The 19,235-nt window shown below is 35.5% G+C and overlaps 1 protein-coding gene across 1 annotated transcript; it reads right to left on the reverse strand.

Moving 5' to 3' along the window:
* Nucleotides 1-3,123: 3,123 nt before the first annotated feature.
* On the reverse strand, nt 3,124-18,986 carry LOC107504640 (baculoviral IAP repeat-containing protein 3). Its single transcript, XM_016133991.2, has 9 exons — nt 18,857-18,986; nt 12,366-15,546; nt 12,164-12,263; nt 10,461-10,539; nt 9,647-9,695; nt 7,782-8,024; nt 4,436-4,690; nt 4,122-4,163; nt 3,124-4,010 (listed from the first exon to the last, which is right to left on the reverse strand). Exons 2-9 carry the CDS (start codon nt 13,234-13,236, stop codon nt 3,817-3,819), a joined length of 1,833 nt encoding a protein of 610 aa, XP_015989477.1. The 5' UTR covers nt 13,237-15,546; nt 18,857-18,986; the 3' UTR covers nt 3,124-3,816.
* Nucleotides 18,987-19,235: the final 249 nt, after the last annotated feature.

Raw genomic sequence — 19,235 nt, forward strand, 5'->3', positions numbered from 1 at the left:
TTCCCAATATTTTCAAGTACAAAGACCTTTCAGAATGTTTTGAGGATGCCCACATTATTGTCTGACACCTTTAATATCTATTGATTGATAAAAATCATATTGGCAAAACTATTAATTTAACAATGCTTTTCTATGTATATTTATTTTGCAAAACAGTGTCTACGTATATTTAGAAAATAGTGCAGTAGTATATAGTATTATGTCATTACATATTATAATATGATGTAATATACTGAAGCTAATTTGAATTAGAATTTGTTCTGGATCACTAGTTTCAGGCATGATTTAAGTTGTCGTATTTACCTTAATTACTAAGATTAATAAAGCTGACAGGTGAGCACTTTTGAGAGGTTCCTAATAAAGGTGATTCAGATATCTTGGTGGTAGGATGATTGATAAGCCGAAGAACTCCCAAGTTGTCTTTCAATTTATGGTAGTAGTTAACGTGGGTTCTCCTCCCAACTCCTTCACTTCTTAGGTTAGCAGACCCCAAATATTTTGGCACCAGGGACCAGTGCTCCTATGAGAATCTAATGCCCAGTGATCTGAGGTGGAGCTGAAGCGGTGATGCTAGCCCTGGGGAGCGGCTGCATTTACAGAGGAAGCTTTGCTTGTTAGCCCTCGGTTGATCACCTGCTGCTGCGTGGCCTGATTCCTAACAGGCCACAGATGGTTGCAGCCCAGGGGTTGGGACCCCTGGCTTAGCCAATATATTTAACCTCTTTTTAGCTTCAATTTTTTTCATCTTTAAAAAACAAGAATGTTACCTACTTAATAATATTTGCTCATTCTGAGCACCTTATATGTATATTAACTCTTAAATTCACCACAATCCTGAGTTGTTGCTATATTATCCCCATTCCACACAGATACACAGAGGCCTAGAGATGTTAAATAATTTGTCCAAAATTACTCAGCTGTGATTTGAACCCAAAGCCTGCATTTTAATCCCTGTGCTATACTGCCTTCCTCAAATTGTAGTGAGTCTAAAATAAGATAATGTATATAGATACCTCATACATGCACTTTTAAGAAGTGTCATTAAGATTCTAAAGCCAATATTTGTTCCTGTTAATATGTTCTTTACTAAATTGAAATACCTTGCTTCATCATTCATAGAACAGTTCCAAATCTCACCACCTTACATGAATCTTTTTTTAACTGGGTTGCTCTTTCCCTTCTAAAAATTCCTTATGATATTTAAAGGAATACAGAATTTGGCCCATGATTCTCGATCAATGATTATGCCTTAGTGCTTTACCCATGGTAGTAAAGACTCACAGAAAGTCATTTATTCATTCATTTATTCAATAGGAGCCTATTCCTATACCAGGCTCTGTGCTAGGTGCTAGATGTATACTGGTGAATAAAACACATGGTTCTCTTTCTCGTGGAATTTTGATGATAGAATATGACATTAAACAAATAAGCATATAAATATAAATTGTGATAAGTGTTATGAAAATCAAAAAGGTTGTTTGAAAGACAATCTAAGGGATAGGAGTCAAAGATAGATTCTCTGAGGAAGTAACATCAAGGCTAAGCGAGACCTGAACAATGAGTAGGAATTTGCCAGGGAAAGAGTGAATGAAAGAACATTCCAGTCAAAAACCCTAAAGCAAAAGAGCTTGTCATGTTTAGAAAGTGAAGAAAGCCAAAGTAGTTGGAAAATAGTGAGCAAGGGAAAAGTGGCAGAAAATGAGGGTGAATACTATGCAGGGCCATGTCACAATCTAATAAGGAGCAGGTACATCGTGCAATTTGAAAAAAAAATATCTATTATTTGCATAGTGCAAACACTGCAAATTAGATCTTGCCAAACTCTTCTTAACTAGAAGGATGAGGTAAGCAGAGTTTTAAAAAGAATAAGCAAAACAAAAAACAATGAGCAATACTAATCCACTGAGTTTATTCTAAACATGTTAGTGTTGCTTTTAAAATAGTGAATCCCTTAAACATCACATCTGATAATTTTGCCTGGAATTTATTTAGTAAGCTTCCACACTGTCTACTATGATGTGCAAGATGTTAAAAGGTGGTAAAGATGGTTGAATCATATTGCCTGTGTCCACAAAGGAACTTAATGGCTAATATTATCAAGTAATATAAGGAAATAAGTGCATGAAAATTATGAGTATAACCTAAATATGAAATAAAGCCTGCTGCAAAGTTCTGAATTATTACACTTATTATATATTATGTATTGAGGTTTAAATTATCCACCAATCCTGGGAACTGAAGGTCAGGTTGGATGTAGGGTGAAGTTGGAGAGAATCAAATGAATTACTGCATGTCAAGTATACAAAATTGGTGCCTGACATATCAGCAGTGGGGCTACCAGTATTATCTATAGTGATTTATTTTTTCCAAAACAAAATTTCAATTTAATACTTAGGGAATAAAATACTTAAATAAATTGGTTAGCTATAGATTACTAAAATGAGAAATGAACAAGTTTCACAGTGGAGAAAGCAAAATTCAAATATGTATAGAATGCAGTAAGAACCAGATTAAAAATAGATGATGCAAAAAAGGGCATATACTATTTAAATATCCTATAGCTAAGTTACAAATCACCTAAGCAATATTACAATTAATTAAACCTAGTACTCCAGGAGGATCTTGTGGTTAACATGTTATCCAACTGAGCCTTTTAAGAGAGGCAAAATCAGTTACATTCCAAAGAAATAGTCTCCCAGCATCAGAATGAGGAAATGTGTTCTCTGACTCCTTGCTTGGTTCCTAATCTTTCTCTGTAGAACTCTAGCAAACATCTAGAACTGGTTTAGATCATTGGCTTCTGCTCATCCCTCCAAAATATTTCCCATTATACCGTTACTTCTGGATTTAAAGTCCCAATAACTCTATAGGAAATAAAGGATAAAGATTATGAATTGGATGTGGTACTGAAAAGTAATGCAAAGGAAGAAGTTTTGCTGCATTGACAGTACATAACAATTTATTTACCAGAAAGAGCTGTTAGTTCCAAGGGCTCTCACCAGTGTACTTTCCAAGTCCCAGAATTAATACCAGAGTGGTGAGAATAAAACTAGGGACTTTTCCCAAACATAGAGCTGGCATGAGACATCCTCAATGAATCAATATACGAATGAATAAACAAACTTACTGAAAGGATTATTTATTTCATCTCAGACAGTCCATAGAATCCCACAGATTAAAGCCATGTGTGATTGACCCCCCATACTCTACGAATGTAAATGATGAAGCATCTTAAAGAAAGGGATCTAAAATGTAGGCCTGTATTCAATAGGTCCTAAGGAGGTATGGAAGGAGCCTGAGAGTGACTAAATTATTCAATATCATAGAAATAAAAAGGTTAAGAACAAGAGTAATTCTGAATGCTTTATTAAAATGTTCTTCGCCAAATTCTTTACAAAAACACCATGTCCCCAAAAAGTTATTCGACAAATATAAAGACCTTCTATGTATAGAACACTGATCCAAAAAAAAGCAGAGGTTCCATGTTCTTGGTTCTTAATACAACTTCAAAATATTTAAAATTCTGAAAGGTTATTTCAAAAATCTTAAATGTTACTTCACTTATAATTTCAATAGTGCCAAAATTTTGATTTAGTATTATACTTGTAGTGCTATCCCTATTTTTTATTCACAAAAACAAAAGCTTATCATTCTCATGCTATGTAAAATGTTTATATGTTTTAGTTATATGTTTAAATATATGTGTAAAACAAAATTTTCTGAGTTGTAAATAAATTAAAGATCTTAAGAAAATCAAATCAGTATAAAAGTTAAAATTACAATACATTTAATCCATTCTAAAATTTTGTATTGTCTTCATGAAAGAAATGTACGAACTGTACCCTTGATTGTACCTCTACAAATAGGACATTTTCTTAGAGAAGGGGCACAATCTTTGCATACTACTAGATGACCACAAGGAATAAACACTATGGATACTTCTTTGTCCATACACACTTTACATGTTCTTTCTTCTTGTAGTCTCCTCAATTGTTCTTCCATTGGTAAATCTAAAAAGAGAAACAAATTTTAATAAAAGACAATTTGTTGCTTCTCCAATGAAAAGCCAAGAAAATAAAAATAATGTTTTCTAGTAGTTTAAATTATTAATACTACTTTACCTGAAACATTTTCTGTGGGAATATACTTTATGTCCTGTTGCACTAAGGGAGGAAAAAAAAAAAAAGCATCACTATGGCAAATAAGGTTAATATTTAGTTACAGAATATATACTTTTAAACTAATGGTTGAGACTCTGGCCAAATACTATAAATAACTAACTGTCATAATGTCAAGGCAACAAAAGTTTTGAGTCTTTTTGTACAATTAATAGTTTATCTATTAGATTCGATTCTTTCAATAATCACAAATTATTAATAAGAGCATATTTTCAACTGCCCTAGAAAGTTCTTGAAAGTAATTTTCCGGCACTCACCAAATAAATGCTTGTATAATGTGAGGTCAATTTCTTGTAGAGAATTTCTGAATGCAGTGGCTGCATCATTTCCTTTTACTATAATGATATCAATCAATTCTCTTGCTTGCAAAGATGTCTGTGTTTTCTGTTTAATAATATCATGTTCTTGTTCGTTGATCACTCTGGCAGTTAGTAGACTATCCAGAATTGGAAGCACACAAGTCAAATGTTGAAAAAGTGCCATTCTGTTCTTTCGGATATATGATAGATCATCTTTATAAAAAAAAAAAAAAGAAAGAAAGAAAAGAAACACAAACGTTCAAATTCTGCTCACAAACTTTCTTCCATACCTACACATATAACTGAATGAAAAACAACCATAATTCATAATCAGTTAGGCATTGAAGTTGATTGCTAGCTAGGTTTGGGGGTACCTGATCCCCTTGCCTAATATTACTACTACTTATAAGGAATAACACTGAGCACTGTAGTAAGTACTGTACATGTATTTACTTATTTCATTTTCACAACAGCACTATAAGGTAGATCCTAGAACCCTTATTTAACAGATGAGAAAACGGAGGCATGGTGTGGCAGGTAAATTGCTAGAGGACACACAACTAGCAAAAGTTGAACCAAGGTAGCTTGGCAGGTTGGCAGGTTACCACCATAATCTGTGCTCTCAACCATTTGGCAATACTGCTAAACCTTTAACCAAATAAAATTTAGAGCCAATAAAATTGAAATTTCAATTCAATCTAGTCAAATTGGGGGACAAATAAAATCAAGAATATTAAAAACATTTTAAAAAATCATTCACCCTCAAAATTCCTTTAAAATTGCATTTTAAGGTGAAATTTTAATTATTTCCCCAAATTTAATATGATATTGTGACTACCTAAATATTTTGTAATAAAAGGGGAAAGTCACTAATAGCATTTTGAAAACTAAGTCATACTGTCAATAACATTCCTGTCCTATAGGATCATTGTATTCTCCTTTGAGATCTAGGTTTTGTTGTATATTTTGAAACTGAAATTGTATTATCTCTTTGGAAAGTGACTCTAAGTTTATGAATTTATTATATAGTTTCACCATGATCCATAAAGCTATTTCTATAAAATAATTAATGACAGAAGTTGGGCTGTCTAAATAATTATTTGGGGAGAGATGATTATTAGGTTTTAGAAACACTGACTTTGTCAGGTAATAAGACACAAAAATAGAATCGTTTAATGAAGAAGAATAAATTGTGCTTAGTCAAAAAGTCAAGGTTAGAGATATATTTTTTGAATATAATTGAAGCTCTGAGAATAAAAAGACCAGGACCTAGAACAGTGTCTGGCACGAGGTCAGTGCTCCATAAATATCTATTGAACAAATGAACAACCACGTCTTAGTAATTTAAAGAGCAATAGGAACAAAGAAGTAATAGCCAGAAGGGAGAAGAATTATAACTTAATTCTGTTAAATTATCTATGTTAGAGAAGTAGTGATGTATTAGAAAATTAAAATATAATTTACACTTGATGTCGAAGTATATTCATTCTGATATTAATTTTCCTAATTACATCTTAATATAATAGGTTCTCTGAAATTCTTAAGATTTCTAAAGTTGTATTGCCGGTAGATATGGGAAAAAGTCTCATTTCAAAGTCATAGACTATTCAGGCTTGTAAGAGGTGAAGACTTGAAAATACCTTTGAAGCATATCATTTTTCTATTCTGGAAAAATATATCCTTAATTGCCTTTTTGTTTATACACCTGTCAAGAAATTACATACCCAGTTTTTGGGAAAGTATAAAGTAATCAGTAACCTAAGTAGAAAGTATTTTAATTCACTCATTCAAAAAGTATTTTTGAGTACAGATTATGTGCAGATATTGTTCAAGGTGGTATTGGTATAATGCTGAGCTGAGAAGTTAACAGATCTTTTTGACAATGCAAATCATTGTATATTGTTGACTGGGGGTTTTCTCTGGAAACTTTGTTGATTTTCTTTGGAATAAATATAAATATAACTGGATAGCTCTAGACTTCATGGGGTCTATAAATAATTATGAAGATGGGTGTTCTCTTCTTTGAGCAGTTGTTCACTGATGACCAACGGCCAAGACTGAGAAGACTACAGAAAGGACATGCAGCCTCGTCTTCACAGTAAAAAAGAGAACTTGACTGACTGGGCTAAGATGAATTTAGACTATGTTGCTGTTGAATTGGTGGTGTGCAGGACTGAATAATTCACATTTTGGTAAATATGTATTACTATGATCTGATATGTTTGTCTGGGTTGGCCAGAAGACAAATCCACCTTTATGAGCAAGGATAAGTTTATCCAGGAATGGAGTGGACAGTCTCACAGTCAAACATCCTGAAAAGAAATAGATCTAAGATGGCCTCAGACAAGGATAAGGGGGATACTCTTTTTATCTTTCTGGGCTTTGTAGATATTTGGGGGCCTGAGCTTCAACAAGGGCAAAAAATGCTTGGGACTTTCCTAGTAATTTGTATAAGCCGGCGAGGCTACCCAGAGATGAACCAGAAGCTAGGCAGGGAAATTCATGAGGATGGGCATAGGGGCACCAAGAGAGGCCACATACAGTTACAGTTGTCAATTGTCATTTGTGACCTAATGCCCCTCTGTCTTCCCTAAATCTCCAGTAAGAGCTTGTTTAAAGTTGCAGTCTGGTTTCACCTGTGTTGAAACAACTCTCAGATTTGGTCCATGCTGGGGAAAGAGTGGCAAAGGAGAGATCATTTCTCGGTGTCAAGGCCAAAGTCATGATAGTAGTCATAGTAACCAAATGAGATTGAACAGGCTCACAGGAAGAGAGTTTTGGTGAAGGGCAATAGAGCAGAGGCAACAGAGTAGCAGAAAGGCTAATATAGAAAGGCACGGGTAACTTGTGTTGAGAGAATGTGAAACAGTTTTCTCAGCTCTTATGTGGGCAGGTAGAAGACTCAATCATAATTTGTACATTAATTTATAGTCACAGGCTAAGACATACTGTTATACTAATATTAAAATTAATCATTATCCCTGATCCCACCCCAATTTACAGCAAATGGGAGTGAACAACTAGCCTGGGATCAAAAATATGCCATAAATAATAACATACACAGTCAACTACCCAGAGTACAAATATAAAATAAGAAAAAGCAGGAAAAATTGTTTTCATTCAATATATACATTTTCAATTTCCTAAGCGGTTCAAATATATTTTAATGTGAAGAAATTTTCAGAATTAAAATGCAGAATACTAAACATAAGATCTGATTAGGTTGACTATATTTTCAGTAACTTACAATACGGAGACATCAAATTGTTACAGAAATAGAGATTATACTAACAAATACGTGTACCTGATTCTTGTTCCTCAGTGGCCCTTTCTTTCTCCTCTTCTCTTATTTCATCTTCTGCATTAAGTAAATCTAATACGAGATCACTGACGGTTTTATAATTCTCTCCAGTTGTTAGGATTTTACTCTGAACTGTCTGTTTTACCAGCCTTCTGCTAAAGCCCATATCCAAAGCAGCTTTAACCACAGGTGTATTCATCATGACCACATCTTCTGAATGGTTTTCTCCAGGTCCATAATGAACAACTATATGAAATAAAGAATTTAACACATATTGGAATAATCAGCATACTGTTTAAATTGAAAATTTTTACAGTATCAAAAGCATAAAGCCCCTAAAATGTAAGGCACTATTTGCATTAACTGTTAAATTTAAAATAATGATATATATCTTCAGTCACTAGCATAAGAATATGGAATATTGTATTCAGATGCAAAATATGCATTATCTGACATAACTATGAGTGGGAGAAGGAAAGAGAATGTTAGGGATCAGCCCCCCACCCAGAATTAAGGTTCTTTTTTCCCATGTTGAATGAACAAATGAGGTTTCACATTTTTTTTTTCACATTCTTTGAAAGAAGCCATTGTCATCACTCACCTTTATTACAGCAAAGGCCTCTTACAATATTGTTCCCATCTAGTTCATTTTCAACATTGCAACAAGAGTGACTTTTTAAAAACACAAATCTGATTGTGTCATACTCCTTAAATTCCATCAACAAGTCTATTGTCATTAGGATAACATTCAGTTGTGGCTTATAACATCTCACACAATCCGGACCCTGTTTATTTTTTCACCCTCATTTCTGGCCACTTATTTATTCACACTTTATACTCTAACCCAGAAGTCACAAACTGATGGCTCTTCGGTCAAATTCTGCCTACAGTGCTGATTTCTCTTACAGCTGAACTGCCTCATTCATTTTTCTGTTTGCAAATCCTATTTCTGGCCATAGAGAATTTTATTCAGTTCTTCAAATGTGCCTGTTCTCCCTTGTCACTTAAGTGTTCCATGTGATATTCTCTGTGCCTGGAATATTCTTTTCTTCTTTTTGTCACTTGGTTAATTCCTACTCTTCCCTTTGATTCTGTGATAAGACAAATACTTCCTCTGATCTGAAGCCTTTTCTGACCTTCTAAGTTGAGGTTAACCGTCCCTCATGTACTCTCATAGCACACTTTACTTTCCCACCACATTTCTTTCTCCTATCTGTGTTATTTGTCTGTGTTCCTTATTATTAGCTCATGAGAACAGTAGTTGTGTTTTTTTTTCTGTTCTCTATTTTTATCTAAAAATAGTGGATACACAATAAATATTTATTGAATTGAACACTAGATAATGGAGTTAGAAGAGCTTGTTCAAATATAGACCCTATCACCTTTTAAGTTTAAGGTGACAGGTCACTTAACTCTCTGAGCCTCAGGGTCCCTATTGAAAAATGGAAATAATATTTTGTACCCTCTCATATCATAGAAAGAATATATGAGCAATCTAATGTCATAGTCTATCTGTTCCCACACTGGTCTGAGAACAAGGGTTAAGATGCATGTGTGTAGTTTGTTAAAACTACACATGCTCAAGTTCCACTCTTAGATACTATGATTCAATTCAGTAGGTTTAAAGTAGAAACTAGAAATCTGTAATATTTCTTAAAGTAGAGATTAGAAATCTGTAACATTTTAAAAATCTGTACTATTTAAAGTTCCTTAGGCAATTATGGCCTAAAGTTTGAGAAATACCAACTTAATGTATTTGAAAATGCAAAGTATAACACAAATGTACATTATTACCATTATCAAATTTCAATCTTAATAGTACTAAGTGATTCTAATTTAAATGTAGCAATTATTATCATGGTACATACTTGGTGACTCTGCATTTCCATCTTCTGGATTGTCTGAAGTAGACAACAGCTACAGAAAAAAGGTAAAAATTAAAATATATAAATTTTATCCTATCCATTGCAAAAGAAAAAAAGACATTTTATTCAACTTATTGCAAACTGACTTGCTTACTGGCAAAATAATTTTTTACGTCAAAACAGTATTTTATTTACATCCAACAGTAATTCTCCAAGCCATAAACTAAATGAGTTTCTTTGTGTATATATGTGTGTGTATTAACAAATAAAATCTATTTTTATTAAGGAAAGAGAATGAATACACCTTTTCAGTGCTCTATGAGACAATCATTGTTTGCCTTTCATCCCAAATATCTACATTTCCTGGGTCTTCCTTTGGGATAAGCTGGACCCTGTATCAGTTACTATGGCAAGAAAGTGTTTGACTCTCAAACTACTGCATAAGTTCTTATGTGCTTTTCTAGGAAAATTAAAAATAGCAATACAATCCTCTTTATCAAATCTTTTTAAGAAAAATTTATATAGTAAAACATTAAATGCTACTATTTGACCCAATTTTTTTCCTTGAATAATTTAATTTATTGCAACTTTATTAGAAAAATACTTAGAAAGAAGCATAAATATTATTTTTCAAGAAGGTTCTAATTCTGGATCTGTCCAAAGAATAGTACTAAGATCATGGCTGGGTTTTATAAAAAAGAAAATGTATTTTTAAAGCAATGCTTGCTTTTGCTCTAAAATACTACTCCCTGTATTAGAAAATAATTCATCTGTTGTTAATGAATGATTAAAAAATAAATAAAACAAACCATCCTACCTGTTCAAGTAGATGAGGGTAGCTGGCTTGAATTTGACTGATGAACTCTTGTCCTTTAATTCGTATCAAGTATTCACACCTAAAATGTAAACAAAATTATGTTTGGGGAGTTATTTTAATCTGGCCATTTATAGACTGCTAAATATTTCAAATGAACATAAATATACATATAACCACTGGACTATTCATTGAGCATATCAGAAGTGGTAAGAGATACTAAAGTCAAAGGCAAGATGATGTAAGCAAGAGGAAGGCCATCGCTGGTACTCTGCCAAGGCCAAAGCAAATAAGGATCACGAGGCTCTCAGCTGATTATAGATGCATATGACTCTCTCCACTCAGACCTTCTAGTTACTCTCTTCAACTGTTCTCAGATTCCTAGAAACATTCTAAACATTAGGAACAGAGCCAAGGAGATGGGTAGAAAGTTCCCTAATTATACTAGTCATACATAAGCTTTGTATGTGTAAAAGCTGAAAATATACAAAGAGGGACAAGAGAGAAAGAATGAGGAAGCGAAATATTTTCTAGTAAGATATTTACGAGTTTGGCATTTCCTAGATAATATACCACCATTGTCAAATTTCAGGACAAAATGAATTCATGACACTATCAAAGCCAATTTAACATCCCTTTTATACATTTACAAAATTAGCACAATGGAAATCTAGCAGCACTTTTTAAAACAGCTATGTAAGATGTTCTTAACCTTCATAATTTTTGAAATCTGAAATATTTGGGGAGCACAAAGTTACTATAAATGAAGATATGGTATTATATTTAAAAAATAAGTTTGCTATCAAGTTTAGTAATCAACATTCAAAATACTAAAGTTCTGACCATGAGAAACATATAGGCCACCTAATTTTGATTTTTTAAAAAAGGAGAGTGTAAACAAATATAGAATAATCAAAAGTGAAAGACTTAACAATAAAATGCTATGTAGTAATGTAAACAGATGAGATGGGTCTATATTTACCCTGATCACTCTATTTAATTTTGCAACCTGCTTGGTGCTTCTGATCCCCTTTATCCTGATTTATTTTTTCTTTTTATCCATAGCACTTACTACTTTCCAACATGCTACATAACTTATTTATTAAGTTTTTATTATCTGTCTTCTCTTGCTATAAAATCGTCATATGGGACCAGGAGTCTTGGGGTTTGTCCCACTGAGTATTTTAAGCACCTAAAACAATGCCTAGCAATAGGTGATCAATTAATGTTATTGAATGTTGAATGAAATATGTCTAAGATATAATGTTGATTGAAAAAAGTTTCAAAACGGTACATATAATATCTAATTCATGTAATAAAATTGTATACAATTATGTACATGTGCATAAGGAGATATCTGAAGGGATGTTCACTAAAGTGGTAACTCTAGTCATCTTTAGGTTATGAGTTCTGAACATTTAAATTTTTTGTCTCTACTTGTGTACAACATGTAATTTTGGTTCTATAGTGAGTTATACTGTTTTTAAATATATATTAATTACACAACAAATCATAAACCCATTTCTTCTTTATCTTAAATTTCCATCAAAACCTTTTAAGTAATTATTTTTCTAAGTAATCCATCTTAAATTTATTCACAAATGTATTTTTGAAACAAAGAATAAACACCTGATTATAGAGTTAACGCATATAACCCACCTCATGATAGTTCCACACATTTGCAAAGAGAATTTCAAAACAATTACCTTGGAAACCACTTGGCATGTTCCACCCATGGGTCATCTCCAGATTCCCAACACCTGAGTCCACCATCACAGCAAAAGCATTTGACATCATCATTGTGACCTAAAATTAATTTTGGACCAAAACTTATGAATACATACAATTTTCCCATGAAAATGTACAAAATATGTTGAATTTTATTATGATGATGATTAAGTTTCTTACCCATATAATAAAAGCCTGCGCTTGCAAGCTGCTTAGGATGAACTGCAACAGTAGAGGGCCAATTACTGAATGTTTTCATACGAGCTGCCTGGGTCTGCATGCTCAGATTAGAAACAGTATATGAAGTGTCTTGAAACTGATTTTCTAAAAATGGACAATTTGGAAAATGTCTCAGATGTTCTGACATAGCATCATCCTTTGGTTCCCAATTGCTCAATTTTCCACCACAGGCAAAGCAAGCCACTCTGTCTCCAGGTCCTATGTAGTAAAAACCTGCTTTTGCCAGGTCTCTTGGTGACAGAAAGGTCAAAGGCCACTTCTGGAAAGTAAGTAATCTGGCATTTAGAGTATTCATTGCATAACCGTAGGGACTTCTCCTCAAGGCAGCAAAATCTTGATTTGGTCCCGAGTTTACAAGATTTGATCCAAAGTTTACTGGATTTGATGGAAAGCTTGAAAAAGAGCCACTGAAATATTCACTGTTTTCCAAACTTGACGGAAATGACTGTGTGGAATTTGTTACTGAAGAAGGAAAAGTAAACTGAGAAGTGGCTCCCAAAATGCTACCTGAATTTAGTTTCTGAACAAAGCTGCAGCTGGGATACAACTTTTTATGCTTTTCAATAGGATTGTCTCCTTGTTTCCAGTTATCCAGCATCAGGCCACAACAGAAGCATTTGACCTTGTCATTCACACCAGTGTAATAAAAACCAGCACGAGCAAGACTCCTCTCTGAGACAGGAACACCGGCGGGGAAAAATGAATACGTAGACATTCGGTACAGTTCACATGAAAGGTCATACTTCAATTCAAACATGTTGGCACTTTTCATCAAATTTGATAAGAATACGCTATTTTCTACTATATTCATAAAGAAATAGATGGGGAGGAAAAGGGACTAGCCTTTCTCTGGGGAGGTAGTTTTGTGCATGGCTTTTGATTTTTTTTTTTTTTTTTTAAGTTTTAGCACTAGGTTGAACACCTAGAATGGGAAACCTTCCATTTTTTTTCCTTCAATGCATTTATGATTCTAGCACGGAGAGACTTAGATCCTATACTGATAATATTAAGAGACAATTATGCACAAGAGCACCTTTGTATAATCTTTATACATATAACGTAAACATGATGCTACAGAAACTTGTGATGAAAATTAAAACCCTTCGTAAAAGTGTAGAGTGCTTCAGGTCATCAAAATGCCATTTAGTGTCAGACATTTCCACAGGTAGGTAAAATTCTCCACTAGGATGCTTAAGTGACATTCGGTCAGCCTAAAGATAAAATGTCAGTCTGACTCACACAGCTGGCTTGTTTTCATGGTGGAAGATTATGCTCTGTAAGTACTCTACAGAAAAAATATTCAAACTATATTTTTTTCACTTTATTTAAATTGTGAAATTTGGTAGCCAGAAAAAAAAAAAAGCATAAGACCTACCTCAAAAAAGGAAAAGAAATTGTAACCGTATTTCACTGCTTCTAAGATGCATGTTTTAATATCTGTGATGGAGATGTATCTTTCAATTAATGGCATATTTTAGTTACCAGCATTTCTATTTCTTAGAGGTACATAAAATAATGGTGTGTTTTACAATTGATGGCATTTTAGATTCAATGAAATAAGGTGTATCCCAAATCTTGCTCAAATTAAGTACTTTTTCTTCCTCCATTCATTTTAACAGGGAGAACAAAACAATCTAAAATTTTCCTCCCAATAAAGAGCTTAAGTAGTAACAGAATTGGCTGATACATCTTAAGGGTTAGTTTTAAGATTTATTAAATAATAATAATTTCCCATAGATAGGAACCTGGTTACTTAGTAATAGCGATTCTATTAAATCTTAGTATATTAGACCTATTTTAAGTAATCAGAGATGAATATATTTTTGCATGATGGTCTTATAAACTCAGCTTCATGCTGTGTAGAGCCAACATCAAATCTTCTACTCTGATAGTGAATTTGTTTTTTAAAAACAAACTCAGAGTGCTGAGTCTGTAGGTCACAATGGAGAGCCAAATCGTACAAATTTGACTTTGGTCAGAAATTATTTCACAAATAGCATAGCTTGAAATGAAATTTATCAAGACCAAAAAATAAATAAATTTACTTTGTCACAATCCACTCCCTTTGAACAGTAGAGTTCTCAAAATTCAGATGATCTCAATTATGACAATTAGAAAATAATATCAGCAATGACCAATAAACAAGTCATCATGGTTTTTCCAGCAGTGATTTGCAAGATGGTTTCCTGGGTCCCACAGATGTTGGGAATTTTTTTTTTTAAATATTGGAATTTTCTACTTCAGACTTTAATGCTTTGTTTCCAGGTGTTGGGAGAAATATTCAATACCAGTGTTTATTTCCCTCGAAAATAAATTATTATTATGTCTAATTTCAGTTTTCCTTTCATTGGCCAAAAAGTTTACACATTATTATCAAAACCTTCTTGGTGTTGATTACTGTCTATAAAATTTTCTTTCTGAATAAGTTTGTTCAGTTTACCAAAATGTAACCACCCAGCCATCATTCTTATTATTATCATTCTCAGAGATAGTAGCTCACTTTAACTAAATTTTAGTCTTTTAAAATACCAATAGTCTTATCAGTGGTTAATTTCTTCACCAATCATCAAGTTCATCTTTCCTACTTTGTCTAAATTTGTTGTACCTATCAAAAAGTTTTGTTCTTGACATTTCTTTGTCATTGTAGAAGTCTTTTAACATGTCAAAGGTCTTATTTGCACATTTCTCTAATTTAGCAAAGGGTCAATATTGACTTGTTGTTTTAGATAGCTGTTATTCATTTTTAAATTTTACCAAACAAAGGCACTTTTTTTCTATTCTACACAGCAGCCAGTGAGAGATTTCCTGACCAATTTTGAAGAGTGCTTCAACAATGAGTCCCAAATACAATCACTTCTCCACAATCAAATTCAAAATCGAACTCATTATTACTTTATATTTATACCTTATGTAACTAGATGATATTTTTAAAATTAACATTCTTTGGATGCCAAAAACTCTAGTTAGCTACTTAATTTGTTTAATTCATGCACAAAACTACCTCCCGGAGATTAGACTAAGTCCCTTTAAAGGGTTTTAGGCCTCCATTTTGAGCTGTTTTGATTTACAGAAAAAACTGGAAAAAATCTAGAAGTAGAACTGTTCACTTCCTTTGCAAAACCTGTTAAAAAAAAATAAAAGACAGTTTTAAAAGTCAAATAGTTCACAGAAGTAATACAATGATCTTTTTAAAAACATTTTCTCCAAAACAGAGCTCTAGTGTTTACTAATTGTCTACCATGTACAGGGAGCTGTACTAGGCACGGTAGAGGCCAGGAAGTCCCAGAAGAAAACCAGAAGGCTCAAACTGGAAGCCAGCAGAGTTATTATGTTTGGTTTGCACAGAAATGGACTAAGTATTTTGCTAATATTTTAAACTTTTTTTATTTTTTAGTTAATTTATACTTAGAGAACCTTACAAAAATAACAGTTCTCACATACCCTGCACTCAACTTCCCCAAAGTTAACATAAATAACCATAGTACAATTACTGAACCAGGAAATTAATATTGACATAAAGCTATTAATATTGACATAAAGCTGTTAATTAATCTACATGCCTTGTTTGAATTTTGCCAGCTTTCCAAATAAGTTTATCTTGGACCACAGTATTTTGAAATGTTTTAATTAATTACCGTTTTTTAAAAGTTAAAAGATTTCTCATAACATCCTAGATTCCAAGTTTCTCTTGAAAAATCAGAATATCTCACCACACGGGGCCTGTATTCCTGCAGGGCAGCAATCAGCCAGTGACCAGCAGTGACTGTACCCTTTAGGGAGGGCACATGCTCTCCAGTTTGACATCACATTTTGACTCCTGGAGACTGGCAGTTGCTATTTGTCACTGAGCTGGCACCACTGTTTTTCTCACAGTAGAATTATGTGGAAAGTGAAATTATTCTAATACATGTGTCTGCCCAAAGTCACAAAAATGAAAGGTAGACAAAGAGACACATGTTTAGAGAAAAATGAGCATATCAAATTTCTTTCTGGAAAGGAAGAATATTCTTACATGTTAACATATGTAAATAAAGTGTTTTGTTTAAAAGAGACACCCACAGTTTTATTCAATTATATCACCTGCCTGGCCCCTATGCATTTGAGATTGCCAACCCTTGTACAATATTACACTAAAGAAGCTTTAGTGTGAAAGCAAGGCATGTGTTTGTGAAAATTTAGGCAACGGTTATACAATAAATAGACAAAAAAAAAAAAAAAAAAAAAAAAAACAACAAGATGCCAACCCTGGATCAATTTAAACTCTACCTTAACCATTTCCAACACTTTGACTTCCAAAGTGCTGCTGCAGAAAACCTGCAACCCTGCAGACTGGGACCAGCATGACTCCACATGCCACCTAAGCTTGGTCCTTCCCCATCCCTAACAATTCCACTTAACCCTGGTCAGCTCCCTAGCCCACTGTCCTATACAACTCTTCTAAACATTCAATACCTTCCTCAAATTTCTCCTTCACCACTCCCCCATCTTGTTTTTGGTAGACCGCTTTGCCTTCTGTTTCTCAAAGAAAAGAGACATCACTGAGCAGTAATCCTCTCACATTCCCAAATCCATGCCTTTTTCACTCACAACCTACTTGCTACCTCAGATAACAATGCTTGCCCCTTTACAGGTCTCATCCTCATACAGCCTCACTCTTCACTGGCTGTCTTCCTTCAACATAACAAGCATGCTTAAGTTCGTCCAAGCTTTCAAATAAAAACAAACCAAAAACTCCTCTTTGAACCACACTTTTCACTTTAATAACTATCATGTTTCTCACCATCTCTTCACGGCCAAGTGAATTAACAAGCATCTACGTTAAGGTCTCCAACTACAATTGGCATTAGCCAACACCACTTAAAACTAATCTCCATATTATTAACACTAATCGCTTCTTTGCCAAAACCAGTGGAAATTTTTTGTGTCTGACACTGGGGCTCACTTCCTCTTAGAAGTGCTCTACTCACTTGGCTTTTCTGTTACCACGCTCTTAGAATTCCTTTCTAGTGGTTCCTTCTCAGATTGGCTCAAGTCCCCAACCTGCTCTCATTACTCTATCATTTCCACTGGGCAGCCTCCCTGAGTCCAGGGCTGTTGGGTGTTACTATCCTCTTGGGCACTTAGCATATCCATGTCTCTGACACTGCAGTGTAAGTGTGCCTTTTTTCCTGCCTCCCCCTGAGCTCCTACAGATCAGAACTCTATTTCTGCTCTGTAACGGCCTTCCCAACCCCAACATCTACCCAGCCCGGCATATAATGCAGACACTAAGATTTTTTGTTTGAGAAGTAAATTTTAGCAAACTTGACTGAGCCCCTCCCCCCATGACCACCATACCCTCATTTGCATGGTATTAAGGACATCGATTTTATACTAATGACCCAAAGTCTGCACAGTGATGGTTTCATACCAGGCTTTGGAGTCAGACATTTTGGTGGTGGTGGTGGGGGGGGGGGGTTCCAACACCATTCAGTCTCCCCTACCGGAGCGGGAGCGTAGGGGGTGGCGACCTTAGGCAAGTCAATCTCCCTGAGTCTGAGTTTCCTCATGGTCAGTGGAGCTACTTATGGTAATTTCTTCCTAAGATTTTGAGAATTAAACCTGAAAAACACCTGAAAACTCTTCGGAGGGGATCCTAGCATGATTAGGTATTAGCAACACCTGATGTTAGCAATAAAGAGCAAATATTACTGTTAGTTACTTTAGCATCAGCCAACTGCCCCCAGTACTTTACTAATTAAGAGCACTACTGGATTTCCCTGCCAATCACCAGGAAAAGAAACAAAACCAGCTGTCTTTCTTCCACCACTTGGGGTCATTTCTACATTTATTCATTAAATAAATTTGCATGAGTCATCATGCAAAGCTCTGCTTTAGGTTTTATTCTGAAGTTTATTTAGCACACTCAAAGACTCGGTGATACTTCTTGGCAAGCAAATTAAACCAAATACCAAAGCCTCCCCATCCCCAGTTCACTGCCTCTCCCCAAAAGTAAAATAGAAGCTGAGCCCCGGCGGGAAAGCACACGGAAAGCGAGTGCCGGCGAGAGCAGCGCGGGCCGGGCAGCACCCTCACGCGCCTCAGAGCCCTGCGGCCCAGCGCCTCCCGGCGGGTTGGCAGCAAAGTCTCCGGGGCCGGGGCGGCGGGGACCCGCCCAGAGAGCGCCAAGCGCGCGGGGGGCGGGGGAAAGACGCCCACGCTCGCGGGGCACCCGCTGTTTTGCTTGACGCCAGTCTGCTCCAGGGCCGACCTGGAGCCGACCTCTGAGCCCTAGAGCAGTGTTCGGTGACCGTGCCTCCCTGGCCCTCGTCCTCCGCCGCGCGCCCCGCCCGCCTCTCGCCCAGCGGCAGAAGCGGCTCCTGCCCGCGCGCGGTGGGTGTGGGGAGGGCGTCGCGCGTGCTCGCAGCCTCGCTGCAGCGCTTGTCACCCACCTGCTGCCCTGAGGCCGATGTGCGCTAGCAAGACCTGCCTGCCGTGTCTTCTCGGGTGACACCTGTCACCCCGGCTGTTTTCGTGCTGGCTAGAGTCTCACACTGTCTTTTAATGTCTCACTTCGCCCTCCCCACCCCCATCTACACACACCCGACACGCCTGGTGTCCTGCACTCCTCCCACTGGTTGGTGCTTTCCTCTTAGGACTTAGGGGAACTCCAGCGGTAATAACCACACACACACTTCCTCTTAATCAGTGGCCTGTCAAACCCACTCGGGGATTTCCATGACCCTACAAGCATGGGCGTGGCATTTACTGAAAGACCTTTGGTTCATTGTTCGTGGGTCAGAGGAAATAGTGATAACGGTGCAAAGATAA

This window comes from Rousettus aegyptiacus, unplaced genomic scaffold (assembly GCF_014176215.1).
Source record: "Rousettus aegyptiacus isolate mRouAeg1 unplaced genomic scaffold, mRouAeg1.p scaffold_m13_p_5, whole genome shotgun sequence".
NCBI lineage: Eukaryota > Metazoa > Chordata > Mammalia > Chiroptera > Pteropodidae > Rousettus > Rousettus aegyptiacus.

What these genes read in the sequence shown, in the direction of transcription:
- LOC107504640 (XM_016133991.2), bottom strand. Translation starts at nt 13,236, where the DNA reads ATGAATATAGTAGAAAATAGCGTATTCTTATCAAATTTGATGAAAAGT. An exon ending in ACCCTCATCTACTTGAACAG is followed by an intron (nt 9,696 to 10,460) that starts GTAGGATGGTTT and finishes TTTTTTCTGTAG; the next exon opens with CTGTTGTCTACTTCAGACAA. An exon ending in ATTATACAAGCATTTATTTG is followed by an intron (nt 4,164 to 4,435) that starts GTGAGTGCCGGA and finishes TTCCTCCCTTAG; the next exon opens with TGCAACAGGACATAAAGTAT.